Source organism: Microcebus murinus, chromosome 10 (assembly GCF_040939455.1).
Source record: "Microcebus murinus isolate Inina chromosome 10, M.murinus_Inina_mat1.0, whole genome shotgun sequence".
Classification (NCBI taxonomy): domain Eukaryota; kingdom Metazoa; phylum Chordata; class Mammalia; order Primates; family Cheirogaleidae; genus Microcebus; species Microcebus murinus.
Genome location: NC_134113.1, coordinates 95,884,957 through 95,902,084, shown reverse-complemented (window position 1 = coordinate 95,902,084; position 17,128 = coordinate 95,884,957). Strand labels below are relative to the sequence as shown.

The window sequence follows — 17,128 nt, the reverse complement described above, 5'->3', positions numbered from 1 at the left end:
TTCTGAGAAATGCTTGCAGGCCCTTTTGTCATTGTGTGAGCATCACAGAATGCAGTTCCACACACCTACATGGCATAGCTTACTACACACCTAGGTATAAGGTCTAGCCTACTGCTCCTAGGCTACAAACTTGTACAGCATGTGACTGCCCTGAATACTGCGGGCAACTGGAACACCATGGTAAGATTTTGTGTTTCCAAACATAGAAAAAGTACAGTAGAAATACGGCGTAATCTCACAGGACCACTGTTGTATGAGTGGTTCATCATTGACGGAAATGTCGCTATGTGGCTCACGTAATTCTAGGTCATTCAGATAATTACAGGGATCTAGCCTGAAGGTTACTTTACCTGCAGAATTGAACTTCCTGGTCAAACTGTGAGTTCTCTGGCTGCGTTCCCTCCTTCAGCTGGCTGATGTTGAAAAAGGAGAGGGTGTGGTTGACAAAGCCATGCAGAGTCCCGTTGTGACTGTAGGAGTACTGGTACACGAGGCGGGGGATAAAGTCGGAGGTGATGGCGATGACAAAAGCCTGAGGGACATAACCACCAGCACTGAGAGTAGTCAGGACACACGGTGTCCAGAAGCCACAGGGTCCACTTGGCTGCAGGACTGTCCACTCTTGGGCCCTCAATCAGGAGGAGCTGCTCTGACTGACACAGGGGCACATGCAGCACTGTCAGGTCCCTGTCCCTGAGCCTGTGCTGCTGGGTTTTCTGGCTTTTCCTCCTTTTATACATATAAGTAAATCCAGACAGTGGCTGTCAAGAAATTGCAACCCCCGCAGCACAGAACACTAAGCCAGTTTGGACCGTTTGGTGTTGGAGGGATTAATCCACCTCTAGGACATTTGAATTGGCAATGGTGTTGGCCAAGCCCAAACAGAGCGCATGATTTCCTAAGAAAATTACCTGCCATGTTGAGTGTGCTTCTTAAGGGCAACGGACAAGGAAATTGAGTGGTCGTGTGCATCTGCCCCTGGGTGACACCAGAAAGCCAGCACTACCAAGAGGACAGTCCCACAGTTCTTTCAGTTTGACCATTATCTCTCAACACTGTTTAGCACATATGAAATGGGAGTTGTTCCTTTATCCATTTTACTTAAGACAGTGAGACACAGAGGGGAAGGGCATCGGTCCTGCTCGGCGGGGCGGCTCGCACCCCACACAGAGTCCGGAGTGCCTGAGTGCTCCATAAATGTCTCCAGAGCACACCAAATGGCAGATGAATGATTGTGTGTTTGAACATGGAGGAACTTTCTGCAAAGAAAATCTTAAATCTTTTTGGCAGGTGTTTATGCTGTATTCTGCACCCACAATTAAAGCCCTTTACAAAAATGTGGTTTAGATATTGTTTTCTAAACGTATATGTGAGTGTGGACGGCCATAACCATAACCGTATTTGAGAAGGAATAACACACTGACAACAATCACAGCTACAACTTACTGAGCACTGGTTATATGTCCTTTCATCATTCCACTTAATTCCCAGAATGCCCCTATTTGGTGGGTACTATTTTACAGATAAATAAATGGTATCTCCCATTTTACAGATAAATAAGCAAGCTTTAGAGAGGCCAGGGAAGTAACGCTTTGTGTCACTCTTTTCTGTAGATGGAAAGTGGTTAATGCTCAGAGCCTGTTTTCTAGTAGACAAAGCTCAGAGCAGCTGCTGATGTGTTTTCCAAACAGCACTTGATTTCTAAGCCTCAACGTGTGCACTTCCCGCATCAAAACATCCAGAATGCAGCGGCTGATTTCCTCCGCCTATCCTCACACCTCTCCAGCCATCTCCTGTGTTCTTAGTAGGAAATGAGGTTAGTGTCCAATCAGCATTTCTCTCCCGAGGGAAAGTGGGCTGTGGCTTTCTGGATGTGCCCGGAGGGGAACGATCCTGTCCTGGGAGGTGGGGCAGGAGGCCCTGCCAGGCCACCGTCCATCCTGAGCGCGACAGAAAAGCAAACGCTGGCTGGTGCCCGGCAGGATTTCCTCTGCGCTGTGGACATGTCTGGCAAGGCAGTTAAGGGGTCACAGCAGGTAGGACCCCTCTTCTTCCACGTCCTACCTTAAACTACGCAGTGCCACGGGGATAATTAAGACTTTGGCTCGACAACTTGGAGGGACCATAATTAGGACTTGTGGCCTGGGCAAGGCTCCAGGTATTGTTTAACTCAGGAGTAGGATAAGAAAGGAAAGAGATGAATAGATACGTGGCATTCTTTCCCCATTATTCTTGGCTCTGAGGAAAGATCTGATTTGACTGTTACGCTAAGGTATGCATTCTGATAGATAATTACCCTTCTTTCTCTCAGTGAAATTAAAAATAAAGTTGCCAGCTCTGGGGATAGCATGATGAGTTACCAGGCATGTGTGCACCAGGGGCTGTCTCAAAGTAAAACTCCAAATGGAAAAGGCTGGGGGTGACTGGGCTGGGCTCCTGCTCTGAAGACCTTGTCTCTCTGGAAGCACTTCCTCCAGAGCCAGGGTGTCAGGAAGCACTTCCTCCAGAGCCAGGGTGTCAGGAAGCACTTCCTACAGAGCCGGGGTGTCAGGAAGCACTTCCTCCAGAGCCAGGTGTCAGGAAGCACTTCCTACAGAGCTGGGGTGTCAGGAAGCACTTCCTACAGAGCTGGGATGTCAGGAAGCACTTCCTACAGAGCCGGGGTGTCAGGAAGCGCTTCCTACAGAGCTGGGTGTCAGGAAGCACTTCCTACAGAGCCGGGGTGTCAGGAAGCGCTTCCTACAGAGCTGGGTGTCAGGAAGCACTTACTACACTACAGAGCCGGTCTGTCAGGAAGCACTTCCTACAGAGCTGGGTGTCAGGAAGCACTTACTACACTACAGAGCTGGGTGTCAGGAAGCACTTCCTACAGAGCCGGGAAGTCAGGAAGCATTTCCTCCTGAGCCAGGGTGTCAGGAAGCACTTCCTACAGAGCCAGGGTGTCAGGAAGCACTTCCTCCAGAGCCAGGGTGTCAGGAAGCACTTCCTCCAGAGCCAGGGTGTCAGGAAGCACTTCCTCCAGAGCCAGGGTGTCAGGAAGCACTTCCTCCAGAGCCAGGGTGTCAGGAAGCACTTCCTACAGAGCCGGGGTGTCAGGAAGCACTTCCTCCAGAGCCAGGTGTCAGGAAGCACTTCCTACAGAGCTGGGGTGTCAGGAAGCACTTCCTACAGAGCTGGGATGTCAGGAAGCACTTCCTACAGAGCCGGGGTGTCAGGAAGCGCTTCCTACAGAGCTGGGTGTCAGGAAGCACTTCCTACAGAGCCGGGGTGTCAGGAAGCGCTTCCTACAGAGCTGGGTGTCAGGAAGCACTTACTACACTACAGAGCCGGGCTGTCAGGAAGCGCTTCCTACAGAGCTGGGTGTCAGGAAGCACTTACTACACTACAGAGCCGGGCTGTCAGGAAGCACTTCCTACAGAGCTGGGTGTCAGGAAGCACTTACTACACTACAGAGCCGGGCTGTCAGGAAGCACTTCCTACAGAGCTGGGTGTCAGGAAGCACTTCCTACAGAGCCGGGGTGTCAGGAAGCACTTCCTCCAGAGCCAGGTGTCAGGAAGCACTTCCTACAGAGCCGGGGTGTCAGGAAGCACTTCCTCCAGAGCCAGGGTGTCAGGAAGCACTTCCTACAGAGCCGGGGTGTCAGGAAGCACTTCCTCCAGAGCCAGGTGTCAGGAAGCACTTCCTACAGAGCTGGGGTGTCAGGAAGCACTTCCTACAGAGCTGGGTGTCAGGAAGCACTTCCTACAGAGCTGGGTGTCAGGAAGCACTTACTACACTACAGAGCTGGGTGTCAGGAAGCACTTCCTACAGAGCCGGGAAGTCAGGAAGCATTTCCTCCTGAGCCAGGGTGTCAGGAAGCACTTCCTACAGAGCCGGGTGTCAGGAGTTAAGCACTTACATTGCTGATAACAGAGAACTTGCCGATTCCAGACAGAATGTCAAACCAGATTCCTGTGAGACAGATAAAAGGGCGTCAGGGTCACTCCCGCTCTTGGCCCAGCGATGAGATGCTGCAGCTCCAGGGGACCTTTTGCAGGCAAGTTCCCCGGGGCTGCTGGCTGGGCTCCTCAGAACGGGCTTGTCTGGAGAGGCTGAGGTGCCCATTGTCTGGAAGCGTGGGGCAGGCTGAGGTGCCCCGCACCCCCCCCCCCAACGTGGCTCCGGAGACCTCCCCCCACTGAGGACGTGGCGGTGGGGAACTCAAGGGGTGACGAGGCAAGGGCTTTCCTGACATCGTGTGACAGTGGCTGAGGGTCAGAATGGTGGGGGGTATGGTGGCCTCCGAGTTGGGGACACACCGATGTCTTTGGTTCTCACGGCGTCGGGCCGCCGCAGCTCCGTGACAAACTTCTTGGCATCAAGCCGCACTTCGATGACATTGTTGAGGAGGGCAAAGACAGGTGCCAGCGGGAAGGAGGCCACGAAGAGGGTGACGAAACCGAACTGGATGACTGGGAGAGAGAAGGCAGGGGAGGCGTCAGCAGGCAACGGGGCTCACACCCCCGCCCTGCCACGCAGCCATACCGGCATTCTCAGTCCGCCTGCTCCTCGCGCCACACACACGCATTTCCCTCTCGGGACCCGCAGGCCTGCCGGTCACTGCCGTCCCTGGGAGCAAAGCTCTGGATGGGGCGTGGTGGAGACAGGAGAAAGGGAACGCCGTAACTATGGCCGTCCCCCTCCGCCTCCATTCGTGAACCCATCCACGTCACCCGGAGGTTGGCAGACCGCAGTAAAGGGCCAGAGAGTGAATGTTTTTGGATTTACAGGCCATATGGTCTTGTCACAACCACTCGACTCTGCCCTTGCAGAGGGAAGGCAGCCAGGGGCGGCACATAAACAAATGGGCACACTGAATTCCAGTAAAATCTTTATTTACAAAAGCAGTAAATAAAGCAGGTTGGCTTTGGCCCGCGGGCCATAGTCTGCCAACCCTTGATGTAACTTTAAAAACCACCTCCCAAATTTGTACTCTTCTCTGATGTCTACAGTCACTGCCTTTGTTTAGAAACTTTGTTCGCCCACCGCACATCTATCGCGAGCTGGCGCGGTGTCCGGCGCTGGCCAAGTGTCTGAGGAGACAAAGGTCTGGGCCTGCCTTCGAGGAGGCAGGTTTGGAGAAGGGGGTGAATGCAGACAGCGACGCGCAGCAGAACAAGGGACGTGCAGTGGCCTTGGGGACCCGCAGCGGGGAGAGCTCGAGTCTGTTCAAGGCAGGGACGGAGGGAAGTCCCCACACGGAACACCTGAGAGCGGTCTTGAAAGACCGGCCTGCCGATTCTGGGAAGACTGAATCAGAGATACCCCAAGCCCGGGGAGCAGCCTGCGCAAAGGTGTGCTGGCAGCCTGTGCCTCAGCAGCTGAATCAGTCGGCCCGCCAGATCACTGCAACAGCCTCCTGACTGGCTTCCTTGTCACCTGTCTGCCAGGCTGCTAGAGTCCAGCCAGCACACAGCCCCTGTAATCTGATCTTGTTACCTGCTTGCTCCTAAAATTTCCTATGGGCTCCCCTCGGTTCACTGAATAGGGTGCAAATCCCCAGCTTGCATACAGGCACTTCACACACTGCTGCCAACACACCTCAGCTCCCAACATCTGCCCCACAGGCATCATGCTCCTGCCTTCTCAGCCTTTGAACTGCTCATTCTCTTGATTTTCCTGCCACACTGAGTCCTCCCATTCATCTGCTCACAAGCACCCTCTCTCCAGCTGGAAACCTTCTACGCATCCCGACACCACCCAATGCCACCTCCTCGGTGAAGCCTGTGACCCCTCCTGTGAAGCACCCCCCCTCCCCCCGTGCTCAGGCCTCTGTGGCGGCATCGCTGTACACCGCTGAGCCGGACTTACTCACGCAGCTGTGTCCACTGGAAAGGCTAGGGTGCCGTCCACTCTGGGGGCTCAGTGCATATTTGCTGACGGAAACACAGTCCTGCGTCCCAAGAAATTCAGTCTAATAGGACTTCCCTACATGCTAATGGCAAGTTATTAAACTTCTCTGAGCCTCAGGTACTTCAACTGTAAATTGGGAAAAATAATAATACCCACCTAATAGGGTTTCCATAGGGGTAAATGATATTACATACACAATGTGCTTAGAACACATAGCAACTGTTCAATAAATGTGACCTATGATGTGTAATTTTATTCTAACTGGAATAAATGTCAACATGTACAGATGGATATTTATATGCTAAAACTATATAAACTTAAGGTTTAAACACCGATGGAGTCAGGAGACCCGACTTTCAGCTGTGGACATCACTAACTAGCTTTCGGACTGTGGCCAAGCCTGTCATTTCAATGGGCATCGCCGTCCTCACTGCCAAACTGAAGGAACTGGTTTAACTTCCCTCAGGTCTGATGTGCTGCAATGCTATGATCCTCATTCTCTTAGATAAGCTTTGAGATTGTAGGCTGTTCAAATAAACAAGGAAAATCCAGGACCCAAACTGAAAAAAAAATTATATTTTATGGAGGGTTAAGCCTTCTTTGCACTAGAAGTTTCAGGAAAGACAACAAGCACAGAACTTTACCTAGCCCAGCTGCTTGTAATTTGGCAGGTTGCTCGACCCCCAGTTGTGGGTCACTGCTCTTGCAGATACAACCCTGTCTACTACCATCGACCTCGATGCCCAGTAAGTTCTCAGCAGGGTCCAGGAGACTGGCAGGCACCAGTCAGCGCCAGGGCACTTGCACTTGGAAGGGACAGGTTTTCCAAGGTCGGGCCCTCAGAATGACGACCTGGTGAGCTGGCTGGCCAACAGGGACTGAGAAGCGGTGAAGAAATCTCAAGCAAGCTCTGGGAGCCAGTTCAAAATGCAGGGTCTATCGCATCTCTTAAATGAGGCTTTGCTGAGGAATTCACTTTGGAGTCAGGGGTAGGGGGAGAGCAGGGAGGTGGAAGGGGACAGAATTAACAAGGAAAGCAAAACAGATGTTAGACTAGTTTTCTAAAACCTGTAAAATGCATGTCTGTATTTAAGTATATATGTATGGATGTATCCTTATTTATGGAGTTCTAAGTCAGTCTTCTTGATTCTAATGGGCTCAGTTCAACAGGGCAAACGTTCTTATCATAAGCGACTTCCTCCAGCAGAACTGTGTAAACTCCACAAAGCCTCAGCAAGGGTTTGGCGAGGAGACTGATGGGGAGGAGGAAGGACAGTTTACTCGAGAATGATTGCAAATGTATACAGCATGCCCTCGCCACACTCACACAGGCAGTGCTTAGAAAGCCAACATCCTTCCAGCACGATAGGGAGAGTGGGACCCTCCACTTAGCACTCTTCTCTCTTCACGTGAACTCCAGAGACGGACATCACGCTGTCCTCGAGGGCTGTCCTGACCTTCCAGACACAGGCTCCGTTGTTCCTCTCTTCTCAACACGAACATCGTCCAGTGCTGGCTTCATGCTCTTTAGTAGCTCCTATTAGTTACCCCATAACAGAGTGTCTCATCTCACGTTAACTCCACGTGCTCAGCACTGGACCACCTCAACAGATCCCCTACCTGCACCATTACTCCAGGGCGTCCCGGCCGGGAACACCCCTCTCTGCAAGTGTCCCACAGCTGCAAGCGTTGCCTGCTCACACTGGGCACGCTGGGATTCAATCCAAAGAGGCGAAAACAAATAGGAAGCTTTGTTTTATCTTGGGGAGAAAAAATATAAAACCATACCCTCCAGCATGCAAATTCCAAACGCAAGACTTGCTCTGCTCAGTCAAAGGCCTAAAACATTGCATGGGATGGAAGTCCTTCTGGGTTCACCTCGAGGACACGGCGATACCAGCCTTCACCAACACCAAGATTTGTTTCTAAAAACAGCGAGCCTCCACTAGGATAAGGGTAATGCCGGAAATCCTCCGCGTGCTGCGTAATAGAAGCCAGCTTGGCCTGACCAAGAACAGATTAAACCTGGCCGAGCCAATTAGGAAGAAATCTTTCAGTTGATTTTCAACCAAATCTTTCCAAAGCCAGTTATAAAGTGCTCCAGAAATGCTGAGTTGGAAGCACAAAGAGTGGAAATACCCCTAGGTATAAACTCCGTTGCTTTTTCTCTTCTCGCACTGCGGCAGCCAGGGATCTTTAGAATAACCACCAGCCCGTGTTGCCTGGTGCTGGAGACAATTAAATCACCGGCGATTTCCTGGGCTTAGCTTAAAATAACAAGGAGAAGTGGGTTAAAGTAAACAAGACAACATCCTGCAAGGACATTTCAGGACAATCTGCTCAGAGAAGACAGACAGTATAATAGGTAGAGTAGGATAGACTGGCCAGGCTTGGTGGAAAAGATCTCAATGAAACACAGCTCTGATTTTTCATTCATTTATTTAAAATTCTTCAGTGAAAATATCCACCTTCCCACGAAAAAGTTCAGACATTTGGCCTGGCATTCAAGGCCCTTTGTGATCTTACTTTAACTTATATTTTCCAAACTCACTTCCTCCCTGCCCATGTTCTGTTCTCCAGGCAAATATTTAGCTGGTATGTTGGAAGTCAACTGTGCCTGCTTTCCAACCATTCCAAAACCATTTGGACTTCCCAAAACTCACCATGTTTGGTACACACCACTACTGTCTCTGATTTTCCTTCTCTTCCGGCCTGCTGAGTGCAGCTCTGTTCATCTTTCAGGCTCAACTCAACCTTCTCTGGGAAGACTCCTCCACCCTTGCTTCCCTCCCGCTCGCCCAGGTGGAATTAGGTGCCATGGGCTTCACTCCTGCTCCATAATGACTTGCACAGGCCCCTCTGTTCACCTGACCTGCCCCCAGATGGGGGCTCCTTGAGGCCAGGGACCACACCGGCCTCTCTTCTGAGTCCTCACCCACCATCTTTCGTGGTGCCTGTCACATTACAGATGCCTATACTTTCACCAGCTGTGAAACACATACACAAACGGCAAAAAACAGAAATGTGCGAGCTGAAAGCATCGTACTTGACGACAGTGAGAAGAGAGGGAGATGAAGTATTTGCATTTCCCGCCGTAATTGCTGTAACCTCCACAGAAGACTTTGAAGAAAGTTGGAGTAAAAGCAGTCAGTGAGGAGAGTCTAATCTAATGAAAATAATTATAATTTTTAAAAATTTTCTATTGTTTAATAAAAGCAACACAGTCTGCTTAAAGGGATTGAAAACTGAGGGCTTAAGAATTCCCTTTTGCTGGGCATGGTGGTGCACGCCTGTAGTCCCAGCTACTCGGGAGGCTGAGGCAGGAGGACCGCTTGAGCCCAGGAGTTGGATGCTGTAGTGTGCTAGGATCGTGCCTGTGGGTGGCCACTGCACTTCAGCCTGGGCAACATAGTGAGACCCTGTCTTTAAAATAATAATAATAATGATGATGATGATGATGATGATGATAATCCTCTTTTTTTGTGATCCACTAATGAGCAATGCAATGTTCTAATTGAGGGACACACTCATATGAGTTTGTCTTCTCATTCAGGAGGCAGTTACTGAAAGATTCAGCTAGAAACAGCCCATTAAAATAAACACTTATGCAAAAGCACAGCAGGGAAGGTCATCACTGTTTATTTCATCAGCCCATATTTCAAAGCTGTACCCAATGATCCCTTTCTCCTAAGGGTAAGGGAAGCCAACTATGTTCTGCACTGACAGCATCTGGTGTAAAAAGAATTGCAAGTGTTGATCGACCACGTAAATAGAAAGAGACAGTGAGGAGAGAAACCATGAGTTAGATCCTCAATATGGGCCTCTGTTGTTTAGGAAAATAGTGGAAGGCTTGACAGAAATATATGAGAATTCTCAATGTCCATCATTCACCATCCACCCACTCATTCATTCATTCAACAAGCATTTACTGAGCACATTCTATATACTGGGCACCATGGTCATTGCTACAAAACAAAGATGAGTAGATTACTGTAGCATCCTTCCAAGGGCTCAGAGTCTGCAGTGGGGAAGATGGACGTGTAGGCAAACCTGGAGTTACAGCAAGAAGGGCAGCATTGTCGGGAGTAACTCCCTCTCATCAGCAGGCCCTGGGGGCTTCAGAGAACTGCGATTACTCTACTTGAAGAACAAGTAAAGGAGGGATACGAAGGTTTGCTGGATGGTTGGTAGTTAAGATCCTCCCTGCAAATCCACTGATGGAAATTCACAAACAACTTAGGAAATAAAGACAATAAGTGGAATTCCCTTTCAATCTGCATGGAGTCACGTGGGGTTTACACAATGGATCGGGCTTGATTCAGAAACCTGGAGAAGTCATAACAGGAAGGGACAGGCTTAAAGTAACAGCGTAAGTATTAGGAGCTTATAGCGTGCAAAGCAATGCAACACTGGGACAGATCCATGGGGCACATTTGGTTCTGACTTTTCTTCATTCCTTTGTGCTTAAAGGAAACTCAGTGACCCCCTTTTGCCTAGCCCCACATCAAAAGCAGGGAGAACTGAGTTGGTGAGACCTCCCAAGTCACTTTCTAGAGAACAGACTGGTGAATTTCCAGAAAATGTTTACTGGAAGGACAAACGAATGGTCTGACCTTCTCACGACTGTTTGCTTTATCCACCTGCCAGACGGGAGTGTGAGGGACAGTGATTCGCTCATCCTCCCTCATACCCTCCACCCTCCCGTCCACTGCTGCCCTGTGCTGATCAGGGCATGCGTAGAGGGCCAGTGATTGGAAGGAAGTTTCCAAGCAACAAAGGAGTACTGAAGACCTTTGTTTGCTTTTTTTCTTTTCTGCTACTTCTTCCCAAATAGCTGTGCAAAAGTCGAAATGAAACAAAACGAAAATATGGTTGGGTTTATGAGATTTTAGAAAAAGGGAAACAAGGGCACAGAAAAGAGAGCAAAACAAATATGCAAAGTCTGGGGACCATAATATCCCTAGGTTTGAACAACAAAGTTCACTCTGAGCTTCCTGGTTGTTAGAGCAAGAAGAGAAATGGGAAAGCAGTACAGTTCTTTGCAGGTTTAGACTAAAATACTGCCTTCCCTCCCGCTTCCCCCTCCTTCCCTCCTCTCCTTCCTAGGCACCTTTCGCATGGCAGAAGCCTTCTGCACTACACAGGCAGGTGCGGTATCCAGATAGACTCTTCTTTTGTTCTTAAAGCTGCCTGCCCTAGTGCAGGCAATGCCAACAATATGTACCTCAGAAGTCAAAGGAAGGCAGTGACCTGGGAGTCACCCTACTTCCCAGAAATGCTGGAACAGGACCCTGCCTGGATGCTACCTCAACTGTGTTGACATGCCATTTGGAGAAGATGGCAGGAGGCTGATTATCAATTGGAATGACTCAGTTTGTATAAACACGATGGCTCAGGGAAAGGAATTTCCTGGTTCTTTGAGCCATTGGCTTATAGCGCACACACTTGGAGTTCTCTGTGGCAGAATATGTGGGCTTCAGTGCTGATGATTTTGCAGATATTCTAGAATATCTCATCATTTACATCTAGCCTCTGTTATAAGTTTCAAAATTACACAGTGTGGTCCTTACCTTCCATGAACCAAGAATATCAGAGTTTAAAGGAATCTTGGATGTCACTTAAGTCCTCCCTCCACCTAAAGCCTCAGTCCATTCTACTTTTTCTTTAATAAGTGGCCACTGTCACCTGATCATGGACAGGGTGGGGTACGTAGTAATCTCTGGAAACAGCAATCTCCATTGTTCTTGATCCTCTATCTCAGCTCTAAGCCACCAAGACTTTGGGGCAGTAATTACTGTGGCAGCAGTTAGCTGTCTAATACATGGGTATTTTACCTGAACTACCCGGATAATTTTATAAGTTCTTCAGTTTATATTGCCCTAGGAGACCTGCTCTTAAAGGGACAACATCCCCTAATGGCAAGCACTTCAGAGTAAGGAGTCTTCACACCTAAAGAGATGGGACGGGCTGTCCCAACTAAACCCATACAGCAAGGAGTCTGAGAGCTCTGAAGAAAGCAACTTCTGCAGAGTCCAACTGTCACTTTGTCTTCAAGGTCCTCACTATAGGATCACCTCATTCATTCTTCTTCCTTCTTCAGCAACTGAATGTTGAGCAACTACTATACGCCACACCCTGTGCTTAGGTGCTATGAATAAGACACGAATCTCTTACCCTCTAGAAGCTTCCATCACGATTTAGTGAACATCATGAACCTAGGCCATTGGTCTTCAGGTGGGAAAAACTGACAATGACATCATTTATTTATCTCGATAAAATGGTGGTTAAAGTTTTATCAAAAGATTCTTTTGGAACTTGTCCCTAAACTCCTCTTATAGGATTAAATTTGAGCTACACATTTCTGCCCAGCCCTGCTCTGCAAGAAAAGTCAAACTCTGCAAGTGTCCAGAGCATTTAAGCTTGCAGCTCTTAATGCAGCCGAAGAATTTCCTCTCCTTGGGCCCTGCAGAAAACCCCATGACTGGGCTGTGAGGGGCCTGTGGCAAAGGCGTTTTTAAGCCCCATTTTGGGGTCCGGGACAGTGATGATTAATGTCACAGCGGCGCGGCTCCGGGGCCAGCATTCTTTCCTCCCCTCAGAGATGGGGGAGCGGGAGACTGGCCTTGAAGTCCGTCTTAGTAAGCTCTCCAGGAAAGGGTTTGATATTGGAGATTCCCTCGAACACTCCCTGCCCCCCTTGCAGGTTTGTGCAGCTTAATCCCCCCTCTCAGGTTTCTCTTTGTCTGGAGCCAGCCCATCCCCACACTACCCCTGCCCAGAGGTGGCTGCCACCCGCCCTGCTCGCTGACTCCAGCCTCCCCAACTCCCAGCTGCCCCTTCACCTCGCAGCCCGCCCCCGGGCCTGCTGGCTCCAGCTCCACTTAGAACAGTGTGAACAGAATACACCTCTCCCTGCTGCCTCCCTGACTGATGGCCACCCTGCCACTGCAACTGACAGGCCCGGAGTGGGCCCAGTGCACTTCCTGTCTGCATGGGTGGTCCCAGGGCTCTTGGGAAGGAAGCTGACAGCTGAGAGCAGGGCCGGGATCACCATGTCAGGCACACCAGAGGCGGTGGGCAGCTTTGGTTTCACTGCTCTCTTTTTTGTTCAAAGTCCAAGATAAGGGCCCTCTGGAATTGGGGAGGCCTAGTCAGTTGGGAAGGAAGAAGGAAGCCTCACTCCACCCCATCCCTCCACTAAAGCCCAACTCCTATAGGCCCTGATGAAATTCTCTGATGGAATGATCTGGAAAGGGGCTCTAGCCTAAATTCCACTAATGAACCACTGGGGCAACTTTAGGCAACTCACGTCACCCCTGGGCCTCTTGGCTTCAAGGTGCATTGGTCAGCTGGTATGTATAGCCAGGAGGTCAGCAGGGAAAGGACCCTGCACCTGGTCCCATAGTCTGAAACTCTTTATTCTTGTCAAGACACTTAATGAAAAATGATGACGTGCATCGCTCACTTCCGTTTGTGCATGCTGAAATGTCCCTGCTCTCTCACTCAAAGAAAGATCTAGGAATCTGAGAAAGTGAGGGAGACACTGACTCTGTTTTATCTTATGTTTCTAAAACATTGGTAGCAGTAACTCATTAACACTTGTGACACATCGCACGATCGGTTCCACCCACAGCTCAGTGGGTGCATCGCTGCAGGGACAAACTCATTCTCTAGTTCTAATTCCCTGTAATGTCAAGGAAGAAATGAAGCCCAGAGAGAGGATATGATGTCATGCCCAAGGCCGTACTGCTAGGTAGATAAAGGTAGAGTTGGATTCGCACCCGAGTCTCAACTGACACCCTGGGAGCAGGGGAAGGGGAGATGCTGCTCACTCTGCCCTACAGCAGTCACCTAAAGATTTAGGTGGCAGATGTGAAGGGCTTTTATTTCAAAGACAAGGGTGCAGAGAAACCGGAAAGTAGTAGCATGGTGACTATCACCAAGTCTCAGTCATCCATGAGGACAGCAGAAACTATTGCCACCAAGAAGGCTTTGACATCTGCTGTGGACTTCAGACTTCTCTTCCACCAAGCGTTTCCCAGAGCTGCTATCTTCGAGCAGCACAGATGGGTTCATGTTATGCCTTCTCTTATTTCCCTGGCTCCTCGCTGGAAAGGAGCACATAGCAGGCCTGGAAGAGGGGTGGCCAGAGGAAGAAAGGGGTGGAGGGAGGGGACCTGGAAGGAGAAGGAGGAGGCAGAGAAAGGGAAACAAGGATAACCACCTCTCTTGATAATCCACGCACCGGATTATCAGCCCATAAATAAGTAAGAAGTGACCGCAGCCTTCCTAGAACGTGAGATTCCATCCGCCTAGATAAGAGAGAGCTGAAGACAGATGAACTGATGCCCCCGTTTATTCAGTAAGTCCTTCGCAAGTTCCTCCCACGTGTCTTTGGTGTCCACACTGTGGGGGGCGCTGGGCGAGGCCCCGCCATTGGAGGAACCTGCCTTCTGGAAATGAATGACCAAGAGGCAGCTCTGCCTTAGGAGACAGCGTGTCTGAAACCCTGTGAGGCGGGGGCTGGGTTCTGAGGAAGGAAGGACAGGAGACGGGCAGACAGAGCCTTACAAGAAAGGGCCTGTAATTAACTGCCCGCTCACCGACCGCGCTCGGGTCCGTGCTTTACCAGAAGGTGACGGGAGCGGAGGGGCTGGAGGAGCTGGCCGGTGAACCGTGAACCTGAAGGAGAGGAGCGGAGGGGCTGGAGGAGCTGGCCGGTGAACCGTGAACCTGAAGGAGAGGAGCGGAGGGGCTGGAGGAGCTGGCCGGTGAACCGTGAACCTGAAGGAGAGGAGCGGAGGAGCCAGGGCGGCGGCAAAAGACAGGGACGTGGGTGTGGCTGAACGCAGAGAGTGGGCGGCGTGGGGTTAAGTAAGCGAAAGGTTCTCCACGAGGCCTCCCTGGGGAGGGACGCCACCACGCCACACCTCAGAAAGAGTGACTCGCAGAGACACTGCGGTGCGAGTGGCTGTGCTGAGGGGGAAGCGGAAGCGGCTCGGGCGGCAGGCGGAGCCTGCGGGCAGGAGGGCCGCTCCCAGAGCGCCCAGGGACGGACACGACACTGCAGGCCGCCCGCCCCGTGGGGGCGCGGGGAGAGCAGGGGATGTGCGGTGACCTCGAGGCCCCTCAGCAGGGGCCCGGAGGACGTGGGCCGCGAGTGTGGCAGAGAACTCGGAAACAGTGACGGGAACTAAGCGCCCAGCCGGACGGCCTAGAAACGTTTCCTCCGAGGGGACGCTCTTCCCGGCCTCTCCCGCAGGCCTTCCCTGAGGCGGGAACCGGGACGAGCCCCCCACGTCCGGGCCGGAGGTTGCTCTGCCTCAGTGGGTGTCTCTGCGACCCAAGGGTGTTGGGTGAGTGGGCAGCTAATTCCCGGCTGACCGGAGGAGGGAAGGGCAGTTCTCCCCAGCACAGCCCCCGGGTCGCAGGGGCCCGCAAAGACCCAGCGCTCGGAAACACGCCGGGCGGGCCAGCCTGTTTCTAGGCCGCCGAGGCCCTTCCGGGTCTGTCTGCCCGTCTCTCTCCTCCGCCAGGCCCGGAAACCCTGGCGGGCACAGGCCGGGTCTGCGTGTGTGCCCAGTGCCTGGCGCCTCCCGACACTAGAGCGCCCCCCAGGGGCGGGTGGGGCGCTGCAGAGGGGAGGCCGCGGCGTGGGAGTTGCCCAGGGTGGAGAGAGCGTTCCACTCCGTCCTCTCCCACAAACGGCTTGTCCCGGAAGGGAGAGGAGCAAATTAGAAACAGAAGTGACTTTTCTTTGAGGGAAACCCTGGTAATAAACATGTTCACCTTGGTCTTGAGAGATGAAAATTGCTGCCTATAAAGAAAGGAGAGAGACCCGCATATGATGCGCCACAGAGAAGCGAGGCTCTCTTTCTCTGCCGCCGGAGGAAGGGAAGTCACAGAGCCGTCCATTCAAGAAATATGTCACTGAGCACTTACTAGGTTCCAGAAACTGTGCTGAGCAGTGTGGCTCATGAGGCATAAGTTCCTGTCCCCAAAGCACTGACCTGTTTGAAAGGGCTCAGGTACAAGGAGGAGAGCACCTGAGGATGGGCGGATCAGGAAGCGCTTCCAGGGGCAGCAGTGTCTGGCCGTGAAACCTGCCTGGGTAAGGCAGGCAGGCAGGCTGCACGGGCACAGTTGGACATGTGCGATGACCGGATCTGCACACGCCGGCTGTGACAGGACCCACAGCAAGAGCCAGCTCAGGGACGCCCTGGTTGGCTGCACTGGGGTGTGAGCTTTATCTTAAAAGAAGTCAGTAGCATTGACAGATTTTAAGTGGAAAAAAAAGAATATGCATTTTTAAAAAGCCATTCTAAAAAGCGAGAAGGAAAGAAGGGAGGAGTGTAAAGGAAGCAAGGCAACAAATCAGGATGCATTTGCAGTAACTCCAAGGAGAAAGGATGAGGGCTTAAATCGGAATCCAAAATTCTTAGTCGAGGCAAAGTCAGCGAGCTAAGGATCCATGAATAAAAAGGCTCAGGATCTCTGGGCACAGGGCTCTCCCCAGCCAGAGTGGACATAGAGTCAGAGGGAAGCCGTGGAGAGTAAGACAGGGTCTAAACCAATTCATGGATGTTCCTCCTGAACCCACGAGTTCAAACTTGCAATTTCACGAGAAAAGGCAGATGTGGCTACAAGGGCTTTGATGTCCGGCCTCTAAAGGGGACATTCCTGTGCATTTCCCTCAGCTCGTCAGTCTTTCAGGCCCTGGTGGACATTTCCAGAGAGCAGGACAGACTGCGGGTCCTTGGCCCTTAAAATAACTACCTGGCTTTTACTCCAAAAGAATGAATAAGGAAATATGCAATCACTGATGCACTTCCCTTCCTACTAGGGTTAATGGGGTATAAGCTCATGACTAAGAAAAATGAGATTTCCTCTAATAACTGTGTGAATGACAGAAGAAATTCATCTCATCACCCACAATCATAGCTAAAGGGCCTGGAAGTTTGGGTTGCATTTTAGAAGCTGGGTAAAGGCTCTAAGGGGGATAATTGAATTCCTGAGGCAGGAAGACAATAGGGTTATTTTTTGGATGACTAAAGGAACTAAAGCTTGTGGGTTTTAGATAAACAGATGACAAAAAGAACCCATTTAAAATTCCAAACTTGTCAAGTCGAGCCTCAAGGGCTTAGAGTTCTCTGAAAGGACAAACATCTTAGAGTGTTTATAGCTCAAGCTTCTGAATATGATTTTTAGAATTGTCTTAGAGTTTGATACCCTTAT

The 17,128-nt window shown here is 50.9% G+C and overlaps 1 protein-coding gene across 1 annotated transcript in view; it reads right to left on the bottom strand.

Moving 5' to 3' along the window:
- The window catches only part of LOC142873424 (anoctamin-2), a 57,533-nt gene that overhangs the window by 12,500 nt on the left and 27,905 nt on the right, over nucleotides 1-17,128 (bottom strand). Inside the window, exons 3-5 of the mRNA XM_076007746.1 lie at nucleotides 4,300-4,452; nucleotides 3,900-3,952; nucleotides 351-532 (exon numbers count right to left, since the gene is read on the bottom strand). Of these exons, the coding sequence (XP_075863861.1) occupies nucleotides 351-532; nucleotides 3,900-3,952; nucleotides 4,300-4,452 (388 nt within the window). The remainder of the gene's footprint in view (nucleotides 1-350; nucleotides 533-3,899; nucleotides 3,953-4,299; nucleotides 4,453-17,128) is intronic.